Here is a 20,506-nt window from a genome sequence, read left to right on the forward strand (position 1 = left end):
GAGAGTTCGCTGCTACTTCCTAACTCATTAATTCCTCTGATTGCATCGCCTCCCAAACCACCACTCATAACCAGAAGCAAAAATGTTTGTATGTCAATTCTTTTAGTATTTTCGGACGATTGGTTGTTAAACATTAATAGAAGTGGTAACATACGAAACGTCTCAGTTAAAGATGTCATTAGTCGTCCTGTGGCTGGATCGATGTTTCTACTCGTATCATTTTGGTTCGCTAAAACAGTAGCAAGTATGCTCGTTAAGTTGCGATCATGGCTATCATTTTTTAGTAAAAAAAATGGGACAATACTGTAACGTATTGTTTCGTTTAGCGTTGAACGGTTTTGGTTTTTGTGTGTGGTTTGCTGTGGCGTTCTTGTGTGTTGTTTCCCAATTTACTTCCATTTTGTGTTTGGCTTTTGTGTTGAATTGATACGTCTCGCGCTTGTTAACCTCTAAGCATGATTGGTCGTCGTGGCGCGAGTGCGCCTTTTTCTTCTGTTTGACTTGCATCAGCCCAAAGATTGCATAAGATCGGCAGTTCTCGTTGTGTATATGGTGTAGAAACGTTGTATTGTGTATTGGATTAACGTGGTTGTATTCGGTTACGTTGGTCAAAACTTTATAGTGTTTGAGCGTTATCCTTACCGTTCTAATCGTTTTATTATAGTAGTTTTTATATGTTATTAAACTGTTAAGAAATCCTACATCAGTCTGGTCAGTCGCGGTAGGCCGTTAGAGCAGCGTCCCGGACCACACTTTACGTAACAACTTTTGGCGATCCTGCCAGGACGCTGTTACCGCTTGACTGTTGTAGGTATTTCAGCACAGCGAGGACTCCACGACGACTCTTTTTTGTATCGCTTTTAGAGTATTTTTAGCGTTTTACGATTTTTATCCTTGATATTATGGCTTTTAATCTTTTTATAACACCACCGTCCTACTCGCCTACCGGAGATATAACGGAATTTTTGGCGTTGTTTAATTCTTACTGTGAGAGCGTGAAAGCCAGTGAAGAGGTTAAGCGTCACCTCTTTATATCGACAATAGACAATGAACTAAAATGGCAAATTCAGGGAAAAGACCCTTGCATTTTCAAGTTGCCCTACAAAACGATCGTGGAAAGAGCTATTGCAGTGATCAACGGCACGCCTCACCGAGAGAAGACGCGCTCCGAGCTGTTTACTCGCCAACAAAAGCGAGACGAAAGCAAGCGCGAGTTTGTCTACGCCCTAAAGCATCTCGGCTCCCGCGCGTACGCGGACGAGGAGGAAACCAGCATGCGTAACGAAGTTCTCTATCTGGCGTTAGTGCATGGCCTGGTCGACAAAGAACTGGCGAATTCAATACCAAAGAAAATAGGGTACTCCCGAGACTTCTGGGATGCAGCGGAGCTTGTAATCAATTCAGAATCCTCACCTCAAGTACTGGAAGTAGCTCCTATTGCGAATGTTCCCAAAAAGGAAAGCGTGACAAAACAAGTAGACACGACGAGGGAGGACTTGATCACCATGAGGTTAGAATTGGAAAACATGAAGCGCATGTTAGCTTCATCTGGAGCACCACGAGTGGGAAACGTACCAACACGACCCACCCCAACTGCTGGTCGCGAATGCTTCAGTTGCGGTCAGTACGGACACATCCGAAGATTTTGCCCAAACTTACAGCCAAGGGTAAGGAACAGTACGATTTCTGATAATGTTGTGAGAAATGGACATTTCAATAACCGAGAACCTTACAGCAGGGTGCATTCGACAGGACGAAATATTCGTGCTGACTCCGCAAGAAATGAGATACGAACCAAAAGAACAGGAAACGAAGAAACGGTGAGCCTATACCGCTTTACAAACGTTATGATCGGGAATATGATGCTTCCCGCTCTCGTAGATACTGGTTCAGCTGTAACTTTATTACATTATGATAAATATATGGATTTGAAACCCCAAAACGGATTGTCTCCACTTCCTCCTAATGTTAAATTCGTTGGTGCGAATGGTAGATCGGTGACTGTACTGGGTAAAACGAAACTAACACTAGTTATCGGCGGTTTGAAAACGTTATCCGAGGTGTACGTTGCGAGAGATATCTCGTACGATTTCATTCTGGGATTGGACTTTTTGCAGCAAAATCATTGCCGTTTGTGTTATAGATCAAACTTGATGTCTACGCCGAAATCCAACGTCCCACTCTTGTCCAAACCTTATATCCCGGAGTGTCATGAAGTATGTGTAACTGAAAAAGTCGAAGTTCCTGCGTTTACAGAGGTAATAGTACGTGCTTTATTCAGTCGACATGGAGTAAATAATGAACTTACACCAGAATTCCCGGCGTTTGTCGAAAGAAACGAGCAGTTTTGCTCTCGGTTCGGTTTATTGACGGCCAACGGTATTACGACAGTTAAAAATAATGAAGTACATGTAAAATTGGCAAATTTTACGAATGATCCTGTGTGTATACCGAATGGAGTGCGGATTGCATTCATTGTTCCCATATCTGCGTATGGTGATGTGTCGGACTGTCCCCCTAGTACTTGTGTAGTACTAGGATGTAACAAAAGAGAAACCGCGTACGAACGAAACGCTCCAAGGCGCAGTGTCGCATCAGTTTCCCGCAAACACCTTAATCAATCTGCTGTAACTAAACATAAGTTGGTGGTCGACGGCGTGAACCTCAGTGACAAACTTAATGAACAACAGAGGAAAGCCGTAGAACGCCTGTTGCACGACCATACCAATGCTTTTTCTGTTTCGAGCACAGATTTAGGTCAGACGAACTGGGTAAAACACAACATCGACACGGGAGACGCAAGACCGATAAGGCAGCCCCCAAGAAGAACCTCACACCACACGCGACAGCAGATCGAGGATATAATTTTGGAAATGAGAAGTCAGAACTTGATAAAACCTTCAACTTCTCCGTGGTCAAGTCCAATTGTTTTGGTGAGGAAAAAGTCGGGTGAGCCACGTTTTTGCATTGATTACCGCCAGCTAAATGAGGTAACTAAGAAAAACAGTTACCCTATACCACGCGTCGATGACAGCTTGGACGAAATGGCCGGATCCACTTTCTTTTCAACGCTGGACTTAAAATCTGGCTATTGGCAAATACCAATGGATGCAGATTCAACAGAGAAAACCGCGTTTGCTAGTCACGCGGGACTGTTTGAATTTACCGTAATGCCAATGGGCCTTTCTAATTCCGCAGCCACATTTCAAAATCTTATGCGAATAGTATTAACAGGTATGGAATGGAAGGGAGTGTTGGCCTATCTGGACGATATCGTTGTGTATGGACGCAATTTCGATGAACACTTACAACGATTAGATGAAGTGCTGAACCGAATCGAAGATGCGGGACTCACTCTGAAACCATCGAAGTGCAACCTGTTCGAAGAAAAGGTTCGATTTCTTGGACACATTGTCTCTAAAGATGGCATAGCCTGTGATCCGGACAAGATTGTAGCTGTAGCTTCGTGGCCGGTACCCAGATCAGTGAAACAGGTACGTCAGTTTGTTGGTTTGACTTCGTATTATCGGAAGTTTGTAAAGGATTATGCAAAAACTGCCGCACCGTTGCATAAGCTTACAGAGAAAGGACGCAAGTTCGAATGGACAGACGAATGTCAACAGTCATTTTCCGCTCTAAAAGATATGCTGGTTGTAGCCCCTATACTGCAATACCCTAACTTTTCTCGTTCTTTCATAGTAGACACAGATGCTTCTGACCACGCCCTGGGATGCGTGCTTGGACAAGTCATTGACGGGAAAGAACATGTGGTGGCATATGGTAGCAGGACACTCACGAAAGCAGAACGACACTACTCTACCACGCGAAAGGAGTTACTCGCAGTAATCTTTGCAACAAAACTATTTAAATGCTATCTTTTAGGCCGGAAGTTTACACTACGAACAGATCACGCATCTCTCCGATGGCTATGGAAATCTCGGGAAATCTACGCGCAATGTGCCCGTTGGGTAGAATACTTGGCCCAATTCAACTTCGAGATTGTACATCGCCCAGGAGTCAAACACAAGAACGCTGATTCGTTGAGTCGACGAGACGAGGACGACAACTGTCCGTACAACGTCAAGGAGGAAAAGATATCAAGCAACAAAAATGAAATTCGCAAGGTATGTGGAATTGATTTACTTACTTCATGGGGCTGCCCTTTGACCGAATTACGCGAAGCCCAGCGTAGCGATGAATGTCTGGCCCCGGTTTTTAGCTGGCTAGAACGTGGAGTCAGACCCAAATACTGTAAAGTTAAAAAACTACCCTCAGAATCTCGTCATTATTGGACCCTGTTTCAGAAATTAAGACTCGAAAACGATGTTATATACGTAAGAGGCGATGTCAGTACCATACCCGGCTGTGTAACAGATAAAATTGTAGTACCACAGGAATTACGTCCGAAAATCTTGTTTTCCCTTCACGATGTAGCACACGGTGGGGCACATCTGGGAATGACAAAGACTCTGGGAAAGATTTCGGAACGATTTTATTGGCCACAGTGGCGAGAGTATGTTCAAACCTATTGTCGGCAGTGTAAAACCTGTGGACTGAACAAAAGACCGACCAAAAATTTAACCGCACCTTTAGTACCATCACAGGAAACAAGAGCGTTGCAGCGGATCGAGATTGACGTCCTTGGCCCCCTCCCAATGACATCACTAGGGTTCCAATACATACTCGTCGCCTGTGATGTGTTCACCAAGTATGTACGAGCCTGGCCAATGCGTCGACAGACAGCGAAGGAGACAGCAAGCCTGTTGTACCATCGATGGTTCACCGTACATGGAGTGCCAGAAACTATACACTCGGATCGAGGTACAAATTTTGAGAGTAAATTGTTTCAGGAGTTCGTTCAACTCATGGGGAGTAATAAAACTCGCAGCACGGCTTATCATCCGGCATGCAATGGTGGAGTTGAGCGTAATAATAAAACAATAACTGCCATGATCCGAAACTACGTTCAAAAGGACGAGAAGGGCTGGGACAATGCATTGTCAGCCGTGGTAGCCGCTTACAATTCAAGTAAGCATGAGAGCACTGGCGTCGCACCTCATTTTCTGTTGACAGGTCGAACACTTCGTCTCCCAGCAGACTTGATGAATCCGACACTAAACCACACAGCCGGAGAAAATTTAGAAGAGTTACAGGCACAACTATTATTGGCAGAAGAAGTAGTTCGCGAGAAATTAGAACAGCAACGGGAACGAATGAAGAATCAATACGACAAAAAGAAACACGGAGTCGAAATGAATCTCGGTGACGTAGTTTTGTTAACTAACCCAGCGGTGCCGGTTGGAAAATGCAAAAAATTTCATCTTCCATACAAAGGCCCCTTTCAGATTATCAAACGTCATGGCCCAGTCAACTACGTTATACAAGATAGCGACGGCAAACAACAAACGGTACACTACAACAGGCTTAAGCCCACAACGGTTCCTTGGCAAAGTTGGGCAAACAGAAATGGAAACAGTTGCGACGAGACGCAACCATCACCGCGACCACAACCGTCATTACCCTACTGGGGCCATGTATTAAGTCACACGGCGGAACCCTCGACGACCGATGTGCGCGACGATGAGCGCGACGATGAGCGCGACGATGAGCGCGAAGATGAGCGCGACGATGAGCGCGACGACGAGCGCGACGACGAGCGCGATGACGAGCACGATGACGAGCACGATGACGAGCACGATGACGAGCACGATGACGAGCACGATGACGAGCACGATGACGAGCACGATGATGAGCACGATGAGCACAATGACAATGTAGACGCCAGGGGAGCTAGCCTTGGTACCGATGGGATCTGTTCCGAAGGCACGGCTGGTGCGCGGCCGGTGCGCGTAAAACACAGATCAACACGCTACCCGGATGATGTTTTTTATTTATAATTTTTTGTTGTTGTTGTTGTATTGTTAAAAATCCTCCAGGAGTAGGATCATTATGAGTGGGGGAGTGTAACGTATTGTTTCGTTTAGCGTTGAACGGTTTTGGTTTTTGTGTGTGGTTTGCTGTGGCGTTCTTGTGTGTTGTTTCCCAATTTACTTCCATTTTGTGTTTGGCTTTTGTGTTGAATTGATACGTCTCGCGCTTGTTAACCTCTAAGCATGATTGGTCGTCGTGGCGCGAGTGCGCCTTTTTCTTCTGTTTGACTTGCATCAGCCCAAAGATTGCATAAGATCGGCAGTTCTCGTTGTGTATATGGTGTAGAAACGTTGTATTGTGTATTGGATTAACGTGGTTGTATTCGGTTACGTTGGTCAAAACTTTATAGTGTTTGAGCGTTATCCTTACCGTTCTAATCGTTTTATTATAGTAGTTTTTATATGTTATTAAACTGTTAAGAAATCCTACATCAGTCTGGTCAGTCGCGGTAGGCCGTTAGAGCAGCGTCCCGGACCACACTTTACGTAACAATACTGTTGAGTGCTGTTACGTTTCCATTAGCAGATATATCTAGACCACCGATGATAGCATTTAAAAATAGATCAGTTATGTCCAAATTTCCAACTAGTGATGTTTCGTTTTGTTGGCTGAACAAAGTGTAAAGAATAAGCGGGTTAGATAAGTAGTTTTTAGTTTCTTGGGTTGTGACAGGGACTGGCTGTCCGGTGACTGGATCGACGGTTGTTGATGTTTGTCCTCCTAAACCATCTGGAGACAAAAGCAACGAGTAGAGGAGAATGTTGTTGTTGCTGCCGCTGGAAGAGGTTCCTTGGTTTCCAAGAAGAGTATAGAGCAAGAATGGGTTGGAGAGGACGCTGCTACCGGTGCCTGTTGTTGCCTGTTGTTGTTGGGACATCAAAGCGACGAGAAGAAGAGCGGAGTTATTCGATGTCAGGGATGAATATCCAGATCCACGGAGAGCCAAGATCAAGTACAAAAATGGCAGTTGAGTATATGAGGAGGCCGCTGAAATAGTAAAATAGAATTATTCAAACAAACTGAAACTTTGGCTGCGCCGTAGTTTGAGCGCTCGCTGATGCGGATTCGACCTGTCGGTCCAAATGTGCCATTCACTCATTTTCGTCAACCATGCAACAAAGACGTGCTGTTGGTCGGTTAATAAAGCAATTACAATACATTGTTTGCTTTAAAAAGTAAGTTCATAGGCTTAAATGCATAGCATGATAATATAGGACAAAATTCGTATATTCCAGAATGAAAAGACAGTACTACACCTACTTAAAGATCGTGCAGCTGGCAGAGCAATGTCGTTCGTGAAGTTGAAGTTAGCTATTCCAACTTGCTCACGGAGATTGAGGCCAATTTCGTCGTAAGGGGCAAAGAGTTCGTTCAATTCCTCAAGCGCCTCTTGGATAAGCTGCAAAGCTTCTTCTTGTGGCATGGTCTCGAAGATCTTCCGCTGATTCAGGCCACATTCTTTGCCTCGGATGTTGGCTTTGCTTAGTATGCTCTCCTGTTCACTAATGCGACCAGTTGTGGCCAAGTAAACTTTTGCGGTATCAACCATGTTGATGCAATCGAAGAAAGGACCACAATCAGAAGATCTTAGACAAGCTGTAGAATACAATGAGTTTGGTTATTTGCTCAATGTTTATCCTCGCTTGGCGGCAACGAGAGCCAGTGTTATAACACTGGTGTTTTGTGCCATACACATCGTGCCTGCTAACAAGTTACTAGTTTACGCGCATATATACCTTTTTTGCATGGTCACTTTTATGCGCGTGCATAACGTCATAAGCGTGTCATCTGCTGTAGGAGGTTGGTTATTACTCGCATTATACGAGTAAAGAAAAGTAAGATGAAAGTACAGTTTTACTTTTAAGACCCTAATCTTTTTCGGGTATTAATTTTATAGGTTTTCGTTGGTAATAGCACCATAAAGTATTAAAACTTCTTTTATAAACTAGATTTAATAATGTTGCGGTAAAATAAGCTTACTCAATGTTGATACGCGCATACACCAATGACCATGCAAAATAACGCGGTTAGCGAGTTATCATATGACGAGTTAATGCGGATCGTTATTCGCATTAACTTTTTACTATGCAAAAAGGGTATTAGTGAATGAATATAGTGAACAGCAGTATCATTTAATTAAGCGTGCAGATGCCGCTCAAAGAGCCAAGAGTCAGTGTCCTATTCTACAGCATGGCTGACACAATTGGCTTCGTTTTACGCGGGAACTTAGCGCTGCAGAATTGCGCTGAAAATTTAAGTGGTACCAAAAATTAGTGGTGCGGGAAGTGCTATTAATCAAACGGCGGCGATTTAAAACCTAATAACTGCGTATACTATAGGATATAGGTGATTTTGAAAGTTGGTTTTATATTTAAAAGACATAGGGCACCAAGAATTTGAAATTAAATTAGGTTCTAAAAGCTGGTAACATAAAAACGTAAAGATCATCAAATTAAATGTAGTTAAACTTAATAGCTGTTTGCCGTTTAAACTTACTATAATGTAGCAACTTCAGTTTAAGTAGCCGACTATAATCACTTACCCGATCCGATTGGGAGATCGGTTGGGGTTCTTGTCAAGTTGTACATCGAGCTTTCAAGTTGTTGGGAAATCTCAGCCAATTTCATTAAAGCTTCCTCATTCATTTCTTCCGGTTGACGGGTCCCGATACTGGCACGAACCAGACTCACCCCACATAACACAGCGATAAGCACAATGCCTCTCATTTTGTATTGAACCCCTGAAATAAACAATTGGTAAAACAGTAGTTCAAAAACATTGTCTGTTGCAGGGCATTTTTAATTGTGTTTGCCGGATTGGCGATGTGAGAATTTATTAGCAACATTTCATATATATATAGTTAATAATTAATGTACTTATATACTCGCGTGGACGAAAAACGCCAGTCGTTAAATATGGGTGTTCTGCTTCACACAAGGGCGTAGCCAGCCTAAAATTTTGGTGGGGGCCAAATGTTTTATAGATGTATTTTGGGTTTGAAACACCTTGTTACAACACGAAACACGGAAAGTCGTTCTGAATAGCACTTATTTTTCACAATTACGCCATGTAAAAACACAACGATCTACAACTACGTTCAAAACTCCATTCGTCGCGTCTACCACCAGCGTTTTTGTCACAAAATTTGAGATTTGTTTTTCTTAGCTAGCAGGTAGACTGTTCATAAGGAAATAGTCCATTTTACGCCATACTGCCTAATCATGGTTTACCATTATACATTTGTAGCTATCTTGGATGATGACCACAATTGCGTCTTATAAATAAAGTTTGTTTAAAACGTGTAACAAAAAGTTGTTCGTAGTTTTTACCAACATTAAAAAATAAAATATTGTCGAATTAATTCGGCAGTTCTAATTTAAAATATGTCCAACTATGGCCTACTCAATACACTCAATGTACTCAATGTAAATGTACTCAATGTATCACCCCTGAAATAAACAATTGGTAAAACAGTAGTTCAAAAACATTGTCTGTTGCAGGGCATTTTTAATTGTGTTTGCCGGATTGGCGATGTGAGAATTTATTAGCAACATTTCATATATATATAGTTAATAATTAATGTACTTATATACTCGCGTGGACGAAAAACGCCAGTCGTTAAATATGGGTGTTCTGCTTCACACAAGGGCGTAGCCAGCCTAAAATTTTGGTGGGGGCCAAATGTTTTATAGATGTATTTTGGGTTTGAAACACCTTGTTACAACACGAAACACGGAAAGTCGTTCTGAATAGCACTTATTTTTCACAATTACGCCATGTAAAAACACAACGATCTACAACTACGTTCAAAACTCCATTCGTCGCGTCTACCACCAGCGTTTTTGTCACAAAATTTGAGATTTGTTTTTCTTAGCTAGCAGGTAGACTGTTCATAAGGAAATAGTCCATTTTACGCCATACTGCCTAATCATGGTTTACCATTATACATTTGTAGCTATCTTGGATGATGACCACAATTGCGTCTTATAAATAAAGTTTGTTTAAAACGTGTAACAAAAAGTTGTTCGTAGTTTTTACCAACATTAAAAAATAAAATATTGTCGAATTAATTCGGCAGTTCTAATTTAAAATATGTCCAACTATGGCCTACTCAATACACTCAATGTACTCAATGTATTGAGTAGGCCATGGTCCAACTTACTTTAGAAATTCTAATTTCGTATCAGTTATTGCAACATCCAACCTGTATAACACTTTGCTCAACATAGGGTGCTTGGCATATGTAATGCTGCAGCTTGCATGGGCGCCTTTTATGTAAAACCAGAAGCATTGACGACCTGACCCGAGGCTCATTTCTAGTGGTTTCCAGTAAACAAATTCAACCTTTCCTAACCCTGCACAATGTAAAAGAGTTTCTAGATTACAACATAGATTGCATTTAAGTAGCAAAAAGTTTCCATTTCCCTAACCATTGGTATGCACGCGAAGAAAACAAATATTCGGGAACACACAGCATGCACTGTGCGCTTTTACACAAAGGTATAAACTTAGCGTAGTCTTTACTTCATGATAACTAAACCAAATATTCCGATCGGAAATAAACCTGAAATGTATAACATAATTTCATCCGCCTTATCTTAACTCTATAATTCATACCACAACTGGCCGTTATGATATACTATAACCCGCTCCCTCCTGTACTGTAAGCAACTACTGATGTGCTTACTGTATGTATTCTAAATTTAGCGCGGTTGAAAACGCCGTTTAATTATCAGCAATGCGCTTTAAGCAATTTACACAAAACGCTCTTTTGTTGATTGCATTAAACAAGAAATGTAGCCCACTGTAATACCGAGATGTTTAAATTTTGCTGCCTTTTTAACCACGGTTTGTTATATAAAGTAAATTTAAAACATTGCGCACATAACAGTCAGAAAATATAGTTTACTACTCTTGTCCACTCAAGAAAACTCACTATAAAGTATTTTTTTAAATGACCCATAGTTAAACCATAGAGAACTAGGGTTAAACTTACAGTATTTAAAACATTCAATTTTTTTACAACAATCATAATTGTTTCTAAATAAACGTTTATTGAACCTTTAAATTTCCCGCTCAATTAACTGCGGTATATATTTTAAATGACTGTAAATACAAAACCAAGCAAACACTGTTAATAAAACGTTTATTTGTATTGCCTTTGAACGTAAAAGCGCACGTTTCGAATACGAAAAGCACAAAAAAATAACAAATAAAAATCAAAAGCAACAATACCAAACTTGTATCCCTCTGCGTAAAAAGACATTATGTCAATTTAGCGTGGCACCTTTTAAGGTCTGGGTTCCAATATATGTTTGGCATTTTGCAGATGACGAGAATACGATAGTTTTTAAGAGAAAATTATGTTTAAAACTTTGGAGAAATATAATCTACGTCGCACGAATCAGAATTTAATTAACATATTATCGGTTATAACTTAAAATGATAAAGTGTTAACCAACTAAGGAACCACCCGATAAACCAGTTTGCTGGGCTGGTTGTTGTTGCATGAAAGACAACAGAAGGATCATAAGCAAGCTGTTGTTGTTGCTTCCCGTTGATGATGTTCCTTGGTTTTGCGTCAACAGAAGAAGTGGAAGAAGCTGCTGCATGCTGTTAGCTGTAAAAGAATAAACGTGTTATATTTAATAAACGTTACTTTAAAGTTTCGAAAGCAGAAAATAGATTTGTTGTTTACTTACATTGTCCTTGGGCTGGAAGTCCGGTGACGGGATCAATGGTTGTTGTTGTTTGTCCTCCAAGACCACCTCCGCTCAACAAAAGAAGAGGCAAGAGACTGTTGCTAGATGAACCACCTCCTAATAAGCTGCTGTTGCCGGACAAAAGAAGAAGAGGGAGAATGCTGGAGAGTCCACCGCTGCCTCCCAAACCACCAGTTGATCCGGTACCAGTTCCAGATCCTCCCAAACCTCCGCTCATGGTAAGCAACAGAAGTGTGGTTGTGTCCAAACCACCGGTGCTGCTTCCAGATGATCCAGTGTTGCCGAGAAGAAGAAGTGGCAACAAACTGTTCATGCTTGATGCTGTAGATGGCACTGGTTGACCAGTAACGGGGTCAATTGTTGTTGTTTGTCCTCCAAGACCTCCAAGACCGCCTCCACTCAACAAAAGAAGGGGCAAGAGACTATTGCCAGATGAACCACCTCCCAATAAGCTGCTGTTGCCAGTCAAAAGAAGAAGAGGGAGAATGCTGGAGAGTCCACCGCTGCCTCCCAAACCACCAGTTGATCCGTGACCAGTACCAGATCCTCCCAAACCTCCGCTTAACAAAAGAAGAGGCAAGAGACTGTTGCTAGATGAACCACCTCCCAATAAGCTGCTGTTGCCAGTCAAAAGAAGAAGAGGAAGAATGCTGGAGAGTCCACCGCTGCCTCCCAAACCACCAATTGATCCGGTACCAGTTCCAGATCCTCCCAAACCTCCGCTCATGGTAAGCAACAGAAGTGTGGTTGTGTCCAAACCTCCTGTAGATGACGAACCGCTATTTTGTCCCAACAAACTGTAGAGAAGAAGTGGGTTTGAAAGGAAGTTGTTTGTTGCTGGGGCTGGCTGTCCGGTGACGGGATCAACGATGGTTGTTGTTTGTCCGCCAAGACCACCTCCGCTCAACAAAAGAAGAGGCAAGAGACTATTGCCAGATGAACCACCTCCCAATAAGCTACTGTTGCCAGACAAAAGAAGAAGAGGGAGAATGCTGGAGAGTCCACCGCTGCCTCCCAAACCACCAGTTGATCCAGTTCCAGATCCTCCCAAACCGCCGCTCATGATAAGCAGCAAAAGTGTAGTTGTGTCCAAACCTCCGGTGCTGCTTCCAGATGATCCTTGGTTTCCGAGAAGAAGAAGTGGCAACAAACTGCTCATGCTTGATGATGTAGATGGCACTAGCTGTCCAGTAACTGGATCGACGGTTGTTGATGTTTGTCCTCCCAAACCACCTGGAGATAAAAGCAACGAGTAGAGGAGAATGTTGTTGTTGCTGCCGCTGGAAGAGGTTCCTTGGTTTCCGAGCAGAGTATAGAGCAAGAACGGGTTGGAGAGAACATTGTTAGTGGTGCCAGTGCCGGTGCCTGTTGTTCCCTGTTGCTGTTGGGACATCAAAGCGACGAGAAGAAGAGCGGAGTTACCGGATGTCAGGGATGAAGATCCAGATCCTCGAAGAGCCAACATAAGCAACAACGGCGAAAGCGTGTTGGTTGTGGCGGTGTCTGAAACAAAAGAATATATATAGTAAAATAAACCATTCTGGCTGACAATTTAGAAAACGAGTAAATAACGTTTTTGACAAGTATCATACGCCTACAATTGTCGCAAGGGCGAGCCTCGGACCGGTATACTTAGTGCTAGAAGTGGACTGTATGTCTAACCACTTTGCCACGACGTAACAAAAACCTCAAATTATATTACAAACAAAGTAGTATAAGATATGAACTTACTCGATGATCTTGCAGCTGGCACAGCAATGTCGTTGGTGAAATTTAACCTAGCGGTTCCGACTTGCTCACGTAGATTGAGGCCAATTTCGTCGTAGGTGCCAAGGAAAAAGTCGAGTTCCTCAAGCGTTTCTTTGATAAGCTGCAAAGCTTCATCTCGTGGCATGTTCTGAAATATCTTCTCTTGATTCATGGCGCATTCTTTGCCTCGGATGTTGGCTTTGCTGAAGATTGTCTCCTGCTCGTTCATGTGACCAGTGGCGGTCATGTAATCATTTGCTATGTCAACCATGTTGATGCAATCGAGGAACGTCCCACAGTCAGAAGAAAGCACACAAGCTGTAAAAACAATGCTTTAAAATTTGGTTTATTCACAAGCAGACAACGATTGGCAATTACAAAATGGTAAAACTATTCAAGGAAAGCTGTTAAAAAGTATTAAAAAGCCCAAAATTAAAAAAATCGAACTAAAATTGAATTTCCCGTGTGCCAAAAATTACAGAACCGACGTGGCCCTGGCATTAAAAAGAATCAGAAGATGGTTAAAATTTTGGCGTAGTTTTTTTTTATTTTATTGAAGTTGCCACTTACCCGTTCCGATTGGGAGATCGGTTGGGGTTCTTGTCAAGTTGTACATCGAGCTTTCAAGTTGTTGAGAAATCTCAGCCAATTTCATTAAAGCTTCCTCATTCATTTCTTCGGGTTGACGGGTCCCGATACTGCCACAAACCAGAGTCACCCCACATAACACAGCAGTGATAAGCACAATGCCTCTCATTTTGTATTGAATTCCTGTGAAAAACTACTTTTTTATACATGTTTGCGATAACGACTTTATTTCAAATGTGCGAATGGTTATGTTTCGGGGAAACTTGATAATTACAACGGAATTGAAACGTGTGTGTTTCAAAATTATGGTAATCTACATTTTAAAGCTGCAACATTCTTTGTTAAGTTCCGTCAAATTAACCTTAAAATTCTAACTCGACAAAAGCTAATTCGTAATCTTACCTCTTGTAACGTACTGGTTGCAAGACACTCAACACAAACGAGACGTTTGGCCTAATAGCCAAGCCTTCATGGGCGTCTCCTTTTATGTGGAATCCGCAGCCCGAACGACCTGACCGGAGGCGAATAGATAGTTTCCAATAAACATACCAAACCTCTCCGTGCCTTGCATCGCTTGTGGTACGCTGCTGGCCACTAACGTAACTTGAATAAAAACCAGTTCAAATTCTTTCAATTCACGTACAGTCCTACATTACCGCATAACTAAAGCACAACAATGTTACATATACGCATGGCTGCTTTAACTCTTAAAACAAGCAAACTTACCAACCATGAAAACACTGTTACTTTTAGCGACAAGTTTAACCGAAGACGTAAACAAAACAACGCTTTTGTCCATAAATGCGATCGAAAGGTTAGGCAACAAAACGCACATGGTATTTCTTTTATTATTTCACGATAATTTTTTTTTCTTTGGCTTGCGTAGTTTGAATGTTATACAGCGACGTCTATTTTCTTCTATCTATGATCCCGTGACTTGGCACGGGTATCGTTTTGTTTTCGCGGAAACTATTATCGCCATTGGCGCAACTTCTTTGTACCATGCACGACTTGAACCTGATACCGTCGTATTTTATTTGCTCAGGTAGAGCAGTAAGGTAATATACAGTTCAAACATAGTAGAATAAATATAATCCATAAACATGTTACGACACTTAACTTGTATCTGTTAGTTTTTTAGTTCCATATGAACTGCCAGTCTGAAGATATATGTGTGTACTTAGACCTTTAACTGCATAAGTATTACTGGTTAACAATATTTAACCTTATTTCATTCTTGTGGCTGTGACATTTGTATAACAGCACTACGCAAGCCACAAAACCGACAGCTTAGAATTAACGACTACAAGCGGCCTTGGCCTACTAACTTAACACTCAAACCAGAGTATCTAATTCTGCTCAAACCTTTCGAACACGAAACTAATCTCAACTTAAACATTCTAATTGTGCGTTTTTAACTACGATTGTTTTAGAAACAATGCCAATTGTTTCCAAATAAACCGTATACTCAATCATTTATTTTTAAAATTTCGCGCTCAATCTACATACATCCAATTGACCAACTCTGAGCAGTCTGTGGTTGCTGTACATTTGTTACCATGCATGTGTAATATTACAACATATATAAACTGTAAACCGTGGGCAGTATGCGCTTGCTGTACAAAACAACGACTACTAACAGACTGCCTTTGGCTTCTCGCACGGTAAACCAATTGACCGTCGAAAACACAGATTAATTGTTACAAGGCGCTTATTAGTAAAGAACGTAAGTTCGTTGATTGCAGTTGAAGGAGTAGAAAAGGAAATAGCCTACAACTGACTTTTTCTAAAATTGTTTTATGCGGATATTTTTATGCAAACTAATCTAGGTTGACAAATTTTGAATGTTGTACACTGTTGGCTATATATTCTCTAAGCAGTCTTGTGACTTTGCAGGTACCGCAATGCTTTCTAACAATATCGCCATTGGGTTAACTTGTTTGTATAATACACGTTCGTTGGCGTAACACATACCACAAATACCTTACCTACTTAGAGTCGCCATGTTAACTATGATTTTAGACAACATAAAGTTATAAAACCAATAAACTTTTTACTAAACACATTTTATTCCTATCGGGACTGTGGCAGATATGCATCAGAGTTATAACCACAGAACGAGGCCAAACTTTTAAATATTAGCCAAACACGTGCAGTATAGGCTTACTAAACCAAACCAATTAAACCCTTGTTTACTATTACAATTGTTTCAAAACAATGATTATTGTTTAACAACAGTCTCAATTGTTCCCGAATAAACTGCATTTTACGCGCGTAAATTTAAATTTATTGCCTAGACTAGTGACGCGCCTGTTTCAACTAAACTCTCTTGCCGTATATACACTATCAAACAGGTACTGTAAAATAAATGTTTTATTTCCATTGCTTTTAGACATAAAAGCGCAAGTTACAAACGCGAACAATACAAAAAAGGAATGAATAAAAGGTTGAAGGCAAAAATAACCAAACTTGTATCCCTCTGCGTAAAAAGACATTATGTCAATTTAGCGTGGCACCTTTTAAGGTCTGGGTTCCAATATATGTTTGGCATTTTTGTAGGAGACGAGAACTCGGTAGTCTTTAAGAGTAAATTATGATTTAGGGTAAGATAATTTACAACGCACGAATCGAAAATCTAATTGACATATTATCGGCCATAAATTAAAATGTTGGAAATAAAATTTTAACCAATTAGGGAACCAGTCGATAAACCGGTTTGCTGGGCTGGTTGTTGTTGCATGAAAGACAACAGAAGGATCATAAGCAAGCTGTTGTTGTTGCTTCCTGTTGATGATGTTCCTTGGTTTTGTGTCAACAGAAGAAGTGGAAGAAGTTGCTGCATGCTGTTAGCTGTAAAAGAATAAACGTGTTATATTTAATAAACGTTACTTTAATGTTTCGAAAGCAGAAAATAGATTTGTTGTATACTTACATTGTCCTTGGACTGGAAGTCCGGTGACGGGATCAATGGTTGTTGTTGTTTGTCCTCCAAGACCACCTCCACTCAACAAAAGAAGAGGCAAGAGACTGTTGCTGGATGAACCACCTCCCAATAAGCTACTGTTGCCAGACAAAAGGAGAAGAGGAAGAATGCTGGAGAGTCCACCGCTGCCTCCCAAACCACCAGTTGATCCAGTTCCAGTTCCAGATCCTCCCAAACCTCCGCTCATGGTAAGCAACAACAGTGTGGTTGTGTCCAAACCACCGGTGCTGCTTCCAGATGATCCTTGGTTTCCGAGAAGAAGAAGTGGCAACAAACTGTTCAAGCTTGATGATGTAGATGGCACTGGTTGACCGGTGACTGGGTCAATTGTTGTTGTTTGTCCTCCGAGACCACCTCCGCTCAACAAAAGAAGAGGCAAGAGACTGTTAGATGAACCACCTCCCAAGCTGCTGTTGCCGGACAAAAGAAGAAGAGGAAGAATGCTGGAGAGTCCACCGCTGCCTCCCAAACCACCAGTTGATCCGGTACCAGTTCCAGATCCTCCCAAACCTCCGCTCATGGTAAGCAACAACAGTGTGGTTGTGTCTAGACCTCCGGTGCTTCCAGATGATCCTTGGTTTCCGAGAAGAAGAAGTGGCAACAAACTGTTCATGCTTGATGATGTAGATGGCACTGGTTGACCGGTGACTGGGTCAATTGTTGTTGTTTGTCCTCCAAGACCACCACCGCTCAACAAAAGAAGAGGCAAGAGACTGTTGCTAGATGAACCACCTCCCAATATGCTACTGTTGCCAGACAAAAGAAGAAGAGGAAGAATGCTGGAGAGTCCACCGCTGCCTCCCAAACCACCAGTTGATCCAGTTCCAGATCCTCCCAAACCTCCGCTCATGGTCAACAACAAAAGTGTAGTTGTGTCTAGACCACCAGTGCTGCTTCCAGATGATCCTTGATTTCCGAGAAGAAGAAGTGGCAACAAACTGTTCATGCTTGATGATGTAGATGGTACTGGTTGACCGGTGACTGGGTCAATTGTTGTTGTTTGTCCTCCGAGACCACCTCCGCTCAACAAAAGAAGAGGCAAGAGACTGTTAGATGAACCACCTCCCAAGCTGCTGTTGCCGGACAAAAGAAGAAGAGGAAGAATGCTGGAGAGTCCACCGCTGCCTCCCAAACCACCAGTTGATCCAGTTCCAGTGCCAGATCCTCCCAAACCTCCGCTCATGGTCAACAACAAAAGAGTGGTTGTGTCCAAACCTCCTGTAGATGACGAACCGCTATTTTGTCCCAACAAACTGTAGAGGAGAAGTGGGTTTGAAAGGAAGTTGTTTGTTGCTGGGACTGGCTGTCCGGTGACTGGATCGACGGTTGTTGATGTTTGTCCTCCCAAACCACCTGGAGACAAAAGCAACGAGTAGAGGAGAATGTTGTTGTTGCTGCCGCTGGAAGAGGTTCCTTGGTTTCCGAGCAGAGTGTAGAGCAAGAATGGGTTGGAAAGAGCATTGCTGCTGGTGCCGGTGCCGGTGCCTGTTGTTCCCTGTTGCTGTTGGGACATCAAAGCGATGAGGAGAAGAGCGGAGTTACCGGATGTCAGGGATGAAGATCCAGATCCACGGAGGGCCAAGATCAGGAACAAAGGCGAAATAGCATTTGTTGAGGCGGTAGCTAAAACAAAGTAAAGTAATGTTTAATGTCATACAATATTTCTTATACTTTTTAGCACCTTATTGTTATTGGAACATGTAGAAGGGTGGGGCGAGATGGGACACGTTTTCATTCTATTTTCCCGAACCATTTAGTAGTAAACAAACAAAATTTCAATTATAAAACTGTATCCTTATGACTTACAAAGATTGTTGGTAATTTTTTACAATATACTAGCGTGGTCGTAATTTGCTATACCAATAACCAAAGAGGATTAACCAATATTGGTAAAGATAACAAACTTACTTGAAGCTCTGGCAGCTGGCAAAGCAATGCCGTTGGTGAAGTTGAAGTTGGCTGTTCCGACTTGCTCACGGAGATTGAGACCGACGTCATCGTATGTGCCAAGGAAAAAGTCGAGTTCCTCAAGAGCCTCTTGGATAAGCTGCAAAGCTTCTTCTTGTGGCATGGTCTCGAAGATCTTCTGTTGGTTCATGGCGCATTCTTTGCCTCGGATGTTGGCTTTGCTGAAGATTGTCTCCTGCTCGTTCATGTGGCCAGTGGTGGTCATGTAATCGTTTGCGGTATCAACCATGTTGATGCAATCGAAGAAAGTACCACAGTCAGAAGAAAGCAGACAAGCTGTAAAATACAAGAAGTTAACATATGTTTTATATTACAGGTAGTTACGTCACTGAAAATAAAACTACGAAATTCATAGTGACTTTCGATGCGCTACTTTATGTGTTGAAAAAATTTCAAGAATGCTACCCAGCAAAAAAAAACTTAGTTTTATATAAGTTTTATGGTGTTTACATGAATATAAATTTTCTTATTTTATGCTGGTAAGTACGAGGTTAGTAGTACCCGTTTACTTCTAACAGTGGTGTGAAATTCAATATGGCTTGTCATGCCGCTTTTTGCTAAATTGCCCTTAAATTGCTCTCATATTGGGCTGTAATTTAAAATCATCTCAAATATTAATCTACGGCAGTTTATATGGGGTGGTGTCGAAATTAAAATTTTAGCCTTATAATAAAGTTTCCACTTACCCGATCCGATTGGGAGATCGGTTGGGGTTCTTGTCAAGTTGTACATCGAGCTTTCAAGTTGTTGGGAAATCTCAGCCAATTTCATTAAAGCTTCCTCATTCATTTCTTCGGGTTGACGGGTCCCGATACTGGCACGAACCAGACTCACCCCACATAACACAGCGATAAGCACAATGCCTCTCATTTTGTATTGATCGCTGTAGGAGAGAATAGAAATAAGTTTACAAGTAGAAATAACTTAAACACTTGTGTTTGCGATTTTACAACAAACATTATATTAATATCCTATGCGAGTCGCATTGGTTGCACAAGATTAAACGGAACGGAACTACATAGGCCTTTATACTTTGGGAAGACAAAATAGCGTGAAACTAAACAGAAATATTCGAGCGCCTCTTACAACCACAGCTGTATATCTTATATCTATGGAGAAATGGCACGCACGTGGTTTGAAATAAAACAGTCTCGCTGCTTTAACAGAGACCAAATTTACAATCTAAAGACGCTGGGAAACGGCGCAACGCAATAATAAATATAACAGAATTGCATTAGCCGGATTTACTCACAGCGTCAAACTTATACGTAAATCCAAAACTGTAGAACCAGTTACACTACAGCTCATGCTATATACTTCACATGTATAGATCTCAGGTCCACATACTAGAGTCGATTCTAACTTTAACTCACCGGTTTTTGATTCTTGCTCTGAGTCTTCTACTCTTCTGTGGTTGGAACAAGGCGCTCAATAATACAACTGAGATGTGATACTCATGTGTTCAGGGATGTGTCCTTTTATGTGGTATCTGCAAGTCCAGCGACCTGGCCGCGGGCATCTTGCTAGTTTAGATAGCTCTGTGCCAGTTAACCAGTTCTTTACC

The 20,506-nt window shown here is 41.8% G+C and overlaps 3 protein-coding genes across 4 annotated transcripts; all 3 read right to left on the minus strand.

Moving 5' to 3' along the window:
* Window positions 1–6,412: 6,412 nt before the first annotated feature.
* LOC149725312 (uncharacterized) lies at window positions 6,413–8,657 on the minus strand. Its single transcript, XM_089892412.1, has 3 exons — window positions 8,474–8,657; window positions 7,192–7,527; window positions 6,413–6,918 (listed from the first exon to the last, which is right to left on the minus strand). The coding sequence occupies exons 1-3, from the start codon at window positions 8,655–8,657 to the stop codon at window positions 6,413–6,415; spliced, it is 1,026 nt and encodes a 341-aa protein (XP_089748538.1).
* A 2,403-nt stretch (window positions 8,658–11,060) lies between these two features.
* On the minus strand, window positions 11,061–14,638 carry LOC149725313 (uncharacterized). Its single transcript, XM_089892959.1, has 5 exons — window positions 14,394–14,638; window positions 13,974–14,174; window positions 13,386–13,721; window positions 11,634–13,157; window positions 11,061–11,551 (listed from the first exon to the last, which is right to left on the minus strand). Exons 2-5 carry the CDS (start codon window positions 14,158–14,160, stop codon window positions 11,385–11,387), a joined length of 2,214 nt encoding a protein of 737 aa, XP_089749085.1. The 5' UTR covers window positions 14,161–14,174; window positions 14,394–14,638; the 3' UTR covers window positions 11,061–11,384.
* A 1,708-nt stretch (window positions 14,639–16,346) lies between these two features.
* Window positions 16,347–20,470, minus strand: LOC149725314 (uncharacterized). 2 transcript variants are annotated; one of them, XM_089892958.1, is made up of 6 exons: window positions 20,316–20,469; window positions 19,629–19,825; window positions 18,883–19,218; window positions 17,374–18,597; window positions 16,924–17,037; window positions 16,347–16,841 (listed from the first exon to the last, which is right to left on the minus strand). In XM_089892958.1, the coding sequence occupies exons 2-6, from the start codon at window positions 19,810–19,812 to the stop codon at window positions 16,675–16,677; spliced, it is 2,025 nt and encodes a 674-aa protein (XP_089749084.1). In that variant the 5' UTR covers window positions 19,813–19,825; window positions 20,316–20,469; the 3' UTR covers window positions 16,347–16,674. The 2 variants fall into 2 exon arrangements, with proteins under 2 accessions (XP_089749084.1, XP_089749082.1); XM_089892956.1 differs by having other exon boundaries at window positions 16,924–18,597; window positions 20,316–20,470.
* Window positions 20,471–20,506: the final 36 nt, after the last annotated feature.

The sequence above is a fragment of the Ciona robusta genome, chromosome 14, assembly GCF_009617815.1.
Source record: "Ciona robusta chromosome 14, ASM961781v2".
In the NCBI taxonomy this organism is placed as follows: domain Eukaryota; kingdom Metazoa; phylum Chordata; class Ascidiacea; order Phlebobranchia; family Cionidae; genus Ciona; species Ciona robusta.

What these genes read in the sequence shown, in the direction of transcription:
- LOC149725312 (XM_089892412.1), bottom strand. Translation starts at nt 8,657, where the DNA reads ATGAGAGGCATTGTGCTTATCGCTGTGTTATGTGGGGTGAGTCTGGTT. An exon ending in CGATCTCCCAATCGGATCGG is followed by an intron (nt 7,528 to 8,473) that starts GTAAGTGATTAT and finishes TGTATTCTACAG; the next exon opens with CTTGTCTAAGATCTTCTGAT. An exon ending in GCCAGCTGCACGATCTTTAA is followed by an intron (nt 6,919 to 7,191) that starts GTAGGTGTAGTA and finishes TTACTATTTCAG; the next exon opens with CGGCCTCCTCATATACTCAA.
- LOC149725313 (XM_089892959.1), bottom strand. Translation starts at nt 14,160, where the DNA reads ATGAGAGGCATTGTGCTTATCACTGCTGTGTTATGTGGGGTGACTCTG. An exon ending in GCCAGCTGCAAGATCATCGA is followed by an intron (nt 13,158 to 13,385) that starts GTAAGTTCATAT and finishes CTTTTGTTTCAG; the next exon opens with ACACCGCCACAACCAACACG. An exon ending in ACTTCCAGCCCAAGGACAAT is followed by an intron (nt 11,552 to 11,633) that starts GTAAGTAAACAA and finishes ATTCTTTTACAG; the next exon opens with CTAACAGCATGCAGCAGCTT.
- LOC149725314 (XM_089892956.1), bottom strand. Translation starts at nt 19,812, where the DNA reads ATGAGAGGCATTGTGCTTATCGCTGTGTTATGTGGGGTGAGTCTGGTT. An exon ending in CGATCTCCCAATCGGATCGG is followed by an intron (nt 19,219 to 19,628) that starts GTAAGTGGAAAC and finishes TGTATTTTACAG; the next exon opens with CTTGTCTGCTTTCTTCTGAC. An exon ending in GCCAGCTGCCAGAGCTTCAA is followed by an intron (nt 18,598 to 18,882) that starts GTAAGTTTGTTA and finishes ACTTTGTTTTAG; the next exon opens with CTACCGCCTCAACAAATGCT.